An 11,265-nucleotide genomic window follows, 5' to 3' on the forward strand; every position below is an offset into this window, starting at 1 on the left:
GCAACAGGGAAAGAACTTAGCGTAATACAAGGAAAGAAATATGCAGGGGTAAGTAAATGAGAATAATTGAAACCCTATTTTAATACTATTAAAAGAGTTACTTAGCTGGAAGAAAGGCACATTCCAAGTGGATCATGAATCAAGAACAACGGGTACATTCGTGGAAGGTCCCAGTATGTTCATGACCACAAGCATCATATAGAGATATGATCCATCTGAAATTATGTTGCAGTTGGTGAGAGTGACTTGGGTGACCCGTCTTCAGTTCAGACATAATAGCACATATTATACTCATGGTGAACAATAGTAATTGTACAACCTGTTTCTGAAATTGATACCGAGATTCGAAACGGATGTCGTTGGACATAATATGTGCTACTATGTCTGAGCAGAAGATGGACAACATAAGATTGTGGCCCGAATGCAATGGGCAGATTTGTTGGGTTGTACGTGGGAAGTTGTGCGCACAACTCCTTGTAGATGTAGCAACATAGATGAAATGAAGAGATCCTTTCCGTGCACATCTTGCATGTGCAAACATGGCGGTCTTCCACCACAAAATCATATTTATATTCGCCTTCATCTTCCTTGTCACAGTTTTCATTGCTCTGGTGAGGCTGCAAATATTAAGATTTTAAACAATGGAATCAAGGGTCGCATCTTACAAATTTCTCAGTCATCTCCATCAATTCAACATCCAAAGATTTAAAAAATAGTACAAAGACACGCAATTATATATAATTAATTGCGATGAAAGATATAAGCATTGCCTTCCTCCACCCTAGATGAAGTTAGTCTTCTATCATTTGGATTGTATCAATTTGATCTTCACCATAATTGATGAGGCATAAATATCATATTTGAAATAGCAAAAAAAAAAAAAAAAAAAAAAAAAAACCTACTTCTCTATATCTTTGTTATAACCATGAAAATTCAATCAATGCATATTTGATTGTTGGTACTTAATGATCTGTTTATTTTTCATAAAATCCTTACCCGTAGTTAAACATCTAATTTTTTGTATAATAATTACAATTCGGTCACCCTTTATAAGCGTTATGAGTCGCTCATCTCTTGAAAACATTACGGGTCGCTCACCCTCAAAAACATCACATGCATGTTTGTTTCTCCCTTAAAAGCATTGCAATTAACCCCGAGTTACAAGGAAGACATCACATTATTTGAGAGACAGATAGTTCCAACTCGTTATTATGTACTAACTTTCTATGTGAAATGAATAAAATCGCCTACTATAAAACAACTTTAGAAACCTCAATCTAAAACTAAATGCAAAATCAAGATTTCTTTCATTCATGGACTTATTTTTCTTACTAATTTGAATTCAGTTTATTTGATTTTGGTTAAACCTGTACACATTTATTAAGCAGAAACTTAAAAGCATCATTTTCAGCATAACTAATAATGATCACTTCACATTATGTAACAATGCATACTCTTCATTTGAGCTTTTAATCAAACACTTGGCGAGCATTCTCTATATGTTAATCATGAAACCAAATAAGCTCTAAATAGTGCAAGAACCAATAGAGTCATACCTGTATGTAAGGTTCTTTACACTTCCATATCACATAGAGATCATATGATCCATCTAAAACACTTGGTCACGATTATTTACTAAATTAATTTAAAAGATAATATGAAAGTGATAATTAAATCCACAATAACCTGATATTTTTCATAATCTTAATGTCTATTAGAAAGTTTATTTTGTGTGACTAGTAATAATCTAACGGTTGAGATCAACTGAATGAAAAAAAAAACGAATTAAATGAAAGTACTTTTGGAATGATGTTGGATTTTTTCAAGTTTCCCATTTCTTTAAACATTCATAAATCATAACTTCTTATATGACATTATTATTTAAAAGAAGTTATATCATAAATCAATCCATTTTTTTTAATCTTTAGCTTGACCATTTTTTCTAAAAGAAATAACGAAAGTATAGCCATATAAAATATGTCATCTGTAGAAGAGAAAAATATATACAAAAGTTGTGTGTAGTTATATGTTGTATTACAACTTTTGCGTTGTATATTTTTGTACTATAATTTTGGGCTGATTTTATTGTGTTGCATTTTTGTACAACTTTTTTGTGTCAATTTTTTTTATTGTATTTTAAATAAACAAAAGGGTGAGAGTTTGGTTTTAGGACCAAAATTCCCTTTACTATTAATTATCTTTATTCGGGTTTTTCAGGTTCGGTTGCGGTTTTTCCGGGCCAAGTTAAATTAAATTGGGCTCGGGTTATCCTTTGTTTAGGTTCACTTGTATCATTAAAGACTTATTAAGATTCAATTGCGGTTTTTGGGGTTATGTTTTAAAACATCGACCCTAGCTAGTCCAAACACACAATAAGCGAAACTTTAGTATCCAATTAATTATCACCTGACTTGGTGTAATAAATGTGTAACAATATGTACTTTTCACCTCACTTGGTGTAATAAATGTGTAACAACAGTATGTATTAATATCTGCTTATATTATTACATCCACCACACCAGCGCTTTTACTTTTCAATTCAAAGAAACAACAATTATATATTTTATTTGAAGGTACACGTGTACAAGCACATCTATACGTGTTTCTTTACACACCAACAATGACTGGAAAACTTGCACCGGGAGCACTTGAAGATGATGTAACCTTGCAATTCTTCATGGCAGACATCCCATTCTCCATCAGAACTAAGCCCGTGTTCATAGGTGAGAGGGTGCGGGTGATCTACGATCTCAACGGTTCTTCCAAATTTGACATTTAGAAACCAGAAGACAGGCTGAACATCTGGATGTTCAGATTGCTCACAATAAATTTTTAGCGGAGCACAAGCGGTATGCATAGACGATGCACAAGCGCTGCAATGATAGAACCGGCTTCTATTCGGGTTGAATTCATCCTCACAAATCTCACAAAAATATTCGTTACTATGGTTCTCAGCTGGAAAGTATCTCAGACTAAGTGAGTGTTTATCGTACTTGTGCATAATCTTTCCAGGTAAAAACAAAGCACACTTTGTATGCAGATAGAAATCACAAGTTGGACAATGGAACCCTGGTTGTGTGTTCATTGACCGGTCACACGCCCTACAATACGTTTTTCTTAGATTGGGTGAGGCTTCATTTCTTTGGAGGAGATGGTCAGGGTGAGCTTCATGTGTGATCACATCAGGTATGAAGGCGCAATGAATATCCACATTATATTTGCATTCCACACATTCATATGTGAAACCATTGGAATATAACTCACAAATACTACACCTAAACACACCGAATGAGCAACCAAACTGTGGTTGGAGAACAAGCGTATGATTTGGATGGCCATGGTGGTCTTGTATTTCAGAGGGTAGCCTTGTGCACCACTCATGAAGAACAAAACCACAATCATCTTCGGAACACTTGTAAAAGGGCAAATCCGTAATTGGTCGCACGCATCCGTCACACAATAGTTCCACTCGTTTCATGGGATCATGAAGAGAAACTGGCCCGTTATGGAGTGTTTCAATAAGAATTAGCGGGTCCGGATGACTAAATATTTCACCATCAATCTTTCTTTCTATAGTTAATTCGCCTTTGTTGATAAAAAGGTGCTTCAGAAGGTTGAAACTTTCATTAGGAAACGGACAACGAATTAGATTAGGATGGTCATCATCTTTGAAGTTTTTAGAAGTTTTGCCAAGGCCTAAAGAATGACATATTTAAAGTTAAAATTATATTGACAAGCATAATATCTAGTATTAAAAGGAAAAGAATCAAATAACTGCCCACCTGGGCGCATGAAGATAGACATAAATGCCTCACTCATTGAAGAAGCACACTCAACATGGGCGTAATATCTACATCTATCACATCTGTAATGCCAGTTGCTAGCCTCGAAACCTAAACCACAAACTTTGCACCTGGGATAGAATCTGGCCCTTCTTTCAAATTGTGGAAATGAATAAGCAAGTGTAAGTAAATGAGTATGAGTGAAACTTTCATTCGTAAATCGTTGGATAAGTAACTTGGCTGGAAGCAAAGCACAATCCAAATGGATCATGAACCAACAGGTGATACATTGGTAGAAGGTCCCACTATGTTCTTTGCCACAAGCATTACATTGAGATATTATCCTTCTGAAATAACGTTGTAACTGGTGTGGGTGACTTGGGTGGTCCATCTTTTGTTCAGCCGCGGTAGCACATATTATGTCCATGTTGTAAGCGCAAATGGAACAATGGTAGTTGTAGAACCTTTTTCGGTAAATTCTGCATATATCACAGTACACATCACCATCAAAAGTTTCGATAAATATGAAACCGGGATCTTGAAATTGAAATCCGTCAGACAACGTAAGATTGTGACCGGGATGTGATGGGTGATTTGGCTGGGTTAGGGGCAGTTGTGCACAGAATTTGTGCAGTGAGTAGTCACAATCCTTGCAAGAGTAGTAACATAGATGAAATGAATAGATCTCTTCTTTGCACATCTTGCATTTGCCAACATGACACTCTTCCGTCACAAAATCATATTTATCTTCATCTTTACCGTCATCTTCGTCTTCCGTATCAGAGTTTTCATTCTTTTGTAGAGGCTGCAACTGGACAAGGCTGAGAACATGCTCATGACTAAAATGCTGAAGCTGCTCCATTGCAACAACATTCAATAATAAAATATACATGTGTTACAATAATCATATAACCAAATATATTCCCAATATTTAATACTAATTGGTTTAGGATAAAGTCAAATCGAAGTTTTATATAATTTACTATAAAACGATTACAATAAAGTGGCAGGCAAACGGGCAACAAGCTGCGCCGCAACCCCCTTTTGAACAGCAAAGCCAATCCTGCTAAAAACGAAGCTTTGGGACCTAGAAGCTGAAGAGGTTCCGTGTACGACGCGCTGAACCCTACTCAAAAATTTCACAGCCTCTGGAGCCAGAAACCCAAATGTATCAAAGGCAAATGGTAGAAAGACATGTTGATTATCTAAACAAGCTTTCTCGTGTTTAACAACTTTGCCCGATTCAGCCTTCAACGCAGCCTGACCCACAACAAACCCATGGTCCCTGAGCCCAACAAGAAGAGACACTCCTGTAAGATCCACACAGGCGTGTTTCCCCCCTGCCCACCCGAACACAAGAATATCAGCTGGTCGTAAAGTAGACCTCCCTTCAATAGGATCCGTGAGAAAGTTAACAAGGGCCTCCTTTTTAGCAGAAATCCCTGCCCATTTAAGAACATCACACAGAACATCCCTAACCAGATCATGTCTGTATTTAAAGCCAGGCAATTCTTTGCAATGCACCGCATGGTCACCAAAAGAATCCAAACAGACCTTACGACAAATTGGGCAAGGTTCATCCGTCGGGAACATAGGGATCATTAACCAGTACTTAAGGATAGCCCGATACTCCAAACCCGACATACGTTGGCCTAATCCTTCAATGGGGATGGCCGTTAGAAAATCCTGAGCCCGAGGAGCCCGAAGGCATTCAAACACCGCCTTTTGGCGAGGGGATAGATCAAACTTCACTTCTAAACTCTTGACGATTCCACTAAATAAGGCACTCGCCACAACATGTTGGGCTTTAGGGGGGGCGGTGTCCTTATTAGAGAACCCGCTAAGATCAAAATCTGGAAGTGAAGTACGCAAACGATCCATCGCACACCCATAATCTACTTTTTTTTTGTAAGTGTAAAAAATATGCATTTATTTTGTGACGATGTCATGTACACAATACAATAATCACTACCAGAATACTTATACTATAATTTTAGAAATAATTAAATGCCCAATTTCACTTTTCATTAAACGAAAAAACATATGTATCTATCCTCAAAATGGAAGAAAACTAGACTTATGTGCGGTAATGCAATTAATAGTGGATGGCACTTCTAATTGTTATGGCAATCAAAGGAAGACGAAGCGCTAATTCGTTAAAGATGGGGACTCTAAAGCTATTCGGTTGAACACCATCTCAATTAATATCACTTGTTTAAGCTGAATTCATATTACCATTTGGCCACCCCTTAAAAGCAATATGGGTTGACCGCTCTTAATATCGCTACACGTCGCTCACGACTTAAAACCATTACAGACCACTCGTCCCTTAAAAAGCAGCACATGTCCTTTTACGCATGGCATAACTTATTATGTACTAACTTTTATATGAAATGAATAAGAGTGGTAATGTCTCAATAATGAATTCTATATTAACAAACCGTATGTCAATGACATATGCTCAAAACAGACAAGAAATCACTAGCACCCCCCTTCACATGGTGTACCAATATATACACCTCGGTTAAGCTTTTAATCAAACACTTGCGGCGCAATCTACTTTCCTTTCATGTTACATTTCTTTCAATCCCAAATTAAAATCCCTTGTTTGTATATTAACCATCCAAACGAATAAAACTCTACCACTAGAAGAAACAGAGACATACCTGTATGTGATGTTGCAGATGAGGCTTCTTCCTCTGATCGGCAGCAAATTGGGTACATAAATTGTAAAAAAATAAAGGACTGATGTTTAGGCGATGAAGATGCGAACGGGATGGAGTAATATATAGGGATAAATAAGAAAAACATTTGGCTTACTTTTCTTGTAAGTGTCTACTGTTAATATAGAATGGATTTCTTCTACACATATATAATATCAACTATACAAGTCCCAAGTTAATCAGAAGACTTACTTGAAGAAGTTGTCAGCTCAATCTTCTGATTGTTTGATGATGAGGGCGAAGCCATGACGATTCTGATTAAGAGTCTAGTACAAAGCCTTAGGTAAGTCACATCAAACTTGGTAATAATTTATATCAAAGTATTATATAACTAATCAACAACTTAAAGATGCTTAAACCATATGTAATTTTGTAATTCACATCATTTATTCAGATTTGGGGATGCTTAAACTGCAATGCCTTTGTTGATTGCGGGCATTTTGGTACCACTTTAAACGATACAGTTGTATATTTGTTGGGTTCGAAGTTATACTTTTAGAGTTTGAGTAAAATACATAAACTTTCAAAAAAATATTGAAAGTCGGGTCATGATTTTCAGGTTCGGGTCGGGTATAACCAGAAAATTATCCGAAAACCCAAGCCGCTTGACACCCCTATTTATGGGTCGCTCACGACTTAAAAACAACACATTCTATTTCTTGCATAAAAAACGGATAATAGTTATTAATAGCACCCCTTTTACATGGTCTAACAATAAATTAAATTAAACTTTTCTTGTTTAAGCTTTTAATAAACACTTGGCAATGGCATGCATTAGTTCTACTTCTACTTTCCTTTCATGTTATGTTATGTTACATTAATCTTTTCATTCCTAAATGTCTGTATATTAATTAATAATCCAAACCAATAAAACTAACTCTAAAAAGTAGAAGAACTAGGTAGAGACATATATATATATATATATATATATATATATATATATATATATATATATATATATATATATATATATATACATACCTGTAAGTTGCAGATAAAGCTCTTTCCTTTGATCAGCAGATAAATTGTAAAAAAAGACTGATATTTGTTTTGGTAATGAAGATGAGAGGACGGGATGATGAATATATAAAGGAATTAGTTTGCCACCAAAAGCTAGCATTGCTTTACTTTATTTTATTTTATTTGATACTTGGAGTGAATGAATTAAAAGCAAGTTAAATTCTTTAGTTAGCTTTACGCATCCATTTGCATACTCTCTTAATTTGCATTCATTTCCTATATTGTCGGTTGCAACTCACTGTCGTTTTTTGTTTTAGTAACACTACCTTAGGATTGAAAAAGAGTATGCAGACGAATTTTAATATAAGAGGTTTGAAGAAACATGGGACGTAATTTGTCACAGCTTGTGTCTTAGGCTACTTACTAACAAGTAATTTTATTATACCTCACCATGAAGTGGACGGGTTGGGTTAGGTAATGGGTCTGAAGGAATTCGGGTCGAAATGAATAGGTTTAAAAACTTGTTGGATGGAAGTCGCAAAATTGATCAAACTTCATGGACGAATTAGACAGTTTGTTGTATATTAATATACTTTTGTGTACGTGTTTTTAATCATTTTTATTTAGTAACAAGTGGGGCTAGCTATACTCGCATCAAGTTAAACTATAGTGGTTTTACTTATTTTTTATGAGGGCATTCCATTCATTTTACAAAGCACTTAGCAAATAAGATAACGTCTAGGGACCTTTTGTCACCAGCGTGCAAAGTTTTTTACCAACCGTGTAATTTTCAGATTTATGCAGCAAAAATCAAGAAGTAAACATTAAGGCTAAAGTGAGACAACAAGTGAATTGGTGTAGTTAAGATGATTTATTATTCTTAAACTCAAAAACAGCTAGTTAATTAGTATCTACACAGATTGGAGCATAAAACATGACCCAAAACCCAAACCATATAAATCAAAATGTTGATAATTAATCAATTAATCTTATTATATATTTAAATCAGCCCATATGAATAAAATTACAGATACAATGATTTACTTAAAACACCGAAATGCAAATATATTTAAGGTACAAGGCTAGCACTTGAACAAACAACTATGGAAATGGATGGAGGAATAAGCATCAACCTCTTTGTGTAGCGCGCGCTAGGACGCTCTCTCTTTATCAGTATATCTATCTTCAACATATATTATTTACTCATGAAAACCATATTTAACATTATAACATAAAACAAGTTGTACGTGTTTGAAACAAATATAAACGACTCTTAATGTGAAACTAGACTAATTATTATTGCTATATTTTATATGTGATAGTGTAATTACTATAGTACAATGACATTGCATTACTTTTGTCAGTTTGTGTATGTTTACGACAAAGTAATTAATGGGAAATGTTTAGCATGTTGCATAAATAAAAGAAGCATCTATGTTTTTGTGGCGGTTCTATAAAGATGTCTTAGGTTAAGGATATTCAGCCTCTTGTTTGTTACAAACGAGTTTTTCTACCCGGCGCAGTTGGCAAAACCCCATCGTTGAAACCCGAGCGTTGGTAAAACCCGAGTGTTATGACGATAAGTTAACATAAATTTGGTCGGTGTTACGTATGTTATAATATAGACACCATTGGTAAAATTTGAGGGTTATAACCCAAAAAATTAATTCGTCATTAACATATAAAAACATTAACATATAAGAAAATAAAACAATTAAGACGGTTTATATTTGTTTGACAAACCTGGGCGGTGGTAAACTCAAGCTTTGTCGGTCTTGCGCATTAAGGCGGTAACTTGACACGAATTCGATCAGTTTTGATTACGTACCTTACGGTACCAGAACTAAAATACGAAAAAAATATAAAACTTGAGGTGAACCAACAACCAATGGGGGGGGTCGGTCGGTAGCGCTGTCGGTTATGTGCTTTATATAAGGCGACGAGTCTGCGCGAACTCGGTCGGTTTCTTTCAAATTTGTTTTGGTACCATAACTAAAACAAAAAGAAAATTAACGTTTCGTCGGTTTTGATTACGTTTATTTTGGAGCAGAACTAAAAAATCACCGACTAATACGGTGTCGCCAAGTAGCCTAACAGCACCAAACTCTTTAATTATATATAGTAATAATTTTGGTGTTCATCAATTATCAAAAGTTGGGAGTGCTGAAGTATACAATATCTGGAAATTGGTCCAAAAACGAGGGGTGTTGTTCGGTTTTGTTTTTTTTTCAGGAAATGAGTTTTTCGGGCCAGGTTCTTTGGGTTTCAAGATTTTAAAACCGTATTCAAAACCCGACCCTGATCTCTGTTGGGCTTATCGGGTTCTTTCCGGTTGGGTACATCACGTTTTAGGGTTAAGATTTTGGACTGATAGAATATGTTTTGGATTGCAACAAAATCAATTTTGGGATTAAACAAAGTCAACAATTATAATTTATAAACACACACAAACCATATATTGTGACGTCGATGAACTGTTTAACACAAGAACAAAAAATTAATAAGAACGAGATTTAAGCGCAAACCTAGTTTATTCGGGTTACCAGAATCTCAAAAACCTTTACCCGAAGACTAAAAACCAGGTAATGACTTATTGGGGTGCGGGTGCGGATTTTCTGGGTCGGGTTAAATCGAATTGGGTTCATGTAACCCTTTGTTCAGGATTGGTTTAGTCGGGTAACAACTTATTCGGCTTCAAGTGCGGTTTTTCGGGTGGGGTATCAGGTTACGATTAAAAATGACAGCCCTAGCTAGTCCAAACCCAACATATTCAACGTAACTTAGGATCCAATTTATTACTTCACATGGTGTTCTTCTTATGAGATTGGATCAAATATAAATTACTTTTACTGTGAGAAGTGTACAAATAACTAGAATAATTATTCTTTTAACACTAAGTAATTATTATTACAATATAACTTTTGAACTAGAGTAATTATTATCATTGTATCTTATTTTTTATAACATAATTACTCTAATAGAAAACTATAATTACACTATCTTATTTGTATATTTAGTATGTCAATTTTGTTCATACCGGATCACACCCTATTTCTTGTTTAAGCTTTTAATCAAACACTTGAATGCAGTTTCCAAAGTAATCACTTGTCCACATATTAATATTGTCAAATTTGCTTATATTATGTTCGAATGCAGTTTCAATAGGAAAGCACATTATTCTCTGAAGTTGAAAATTTATAAAAAGAAATCAGATTCTGTTATGAGATAGATCGATTTACAGTTAAAACTAAAACTACATTGACAGTCTTATTTGGCAATGAAGATGAGAGGACAGGATGAATGAACATATAAAGGAATTTACCATCAAAAGCTAGCATTGCTTTACTTTATTTTATTTTATTTGATTCTTGGAGTGACTCAATTAAAAGCAAGTTAAATTCTTTAGTTACCTTTACGCATTCATTTGCATACTCTCTTTGCATTCATGTGGTCTTTTGTCTAACTGAACACTAACTTAGGATTGAAAGACGAAATATGAATAACACATTTGAAAATTACAATTTAATAAATCTATTATAAAGGAAATTCTCAAACTTATAATTCACCAAAAATAAATGAATAAATTAAGGGGTTTGAAGAAAACACGATATTTACCTAAATTTTAAAATAACAGGTTTGAAGAAACATGAGACGTAATTTGTCACAACTTGTGTCTTAGGCTAGCTACTAACTAACAAGTAATTTTATTATACTTGACCATGAAGAGGACGGGTTGGGTTAGGTAATGGGTCGGAAGGAATTCGGGTCGAAATGAATAGGTTTAAAAACTTGTTAGATGG

At 34.9% G+C, this 11,265-nt stretch overlaps 1 protein-coding gene across 1 annotated transcript; it reads right to left on the bottom strand.

Moving 5' to 3' along the window:
- Positions 1–2,043: 2,043 nt before the first annotated feature.
- Positions 2,044–4,690, bottom strand: LOC143560446 (uncharacterized). The gene is made up of 3 exons (XM_077048745.1): positions 3,783–4,690; positions 2,449–3,696; positions 2,044–2,406 (listed from the first exon to the last, which is right to left on the bottom strand). The coding sequence occupies exons 1-2, from the start codon at positions 4,672–4,674 to the stop codon at positions 2,594–2,596; spliced, it is 1,995 nt and encodes a 664-aa protein (XP_076904860.1). The 5' UTR covers positions 4,675–4,690; the 3' UTR covers positions 2,044–2,406; positions 2,449–2,593.
- Between the last annotated feature and the right edge of the window lie 6,575 nt (positions 4,691–11,265).

This window comes from Bidens hawaiensis, unplaced genomic scaffold (assembly GCF_021521415.1).
Source record: "Bidens hawaiensis isolate Kalapana, Puna unplaced genomic scaffold, B.hawaiensis_p1.1 tig00020332_1, whole genome shotgun sequence".
NCBI lineage: Eukaryota > Viridiplantae > Streptophyta > Magnoliopsida > Asterales > Asteraceae > Bidens > Bidens hawaiensis.

What these genes read in the sequence shown, in the direction of transcription:
- LOC143560446 (XM_077048745.1), bottom strand. Translation starts at nt 4,674, where the DNA reads ATGTATATTTTATTATTGAATGTTGTTGCAATGGAGCAGCTTCAGCAT. An exon ending in GTCTATCTTCATGCGCCCAG is followed by an intron (nt 3,697 to 3,782) that starts GTGGGCAGTTAT and finishes GTCATTCTTTAG; the next exon opens with GCCTTGGCAAAACTTCTAAA.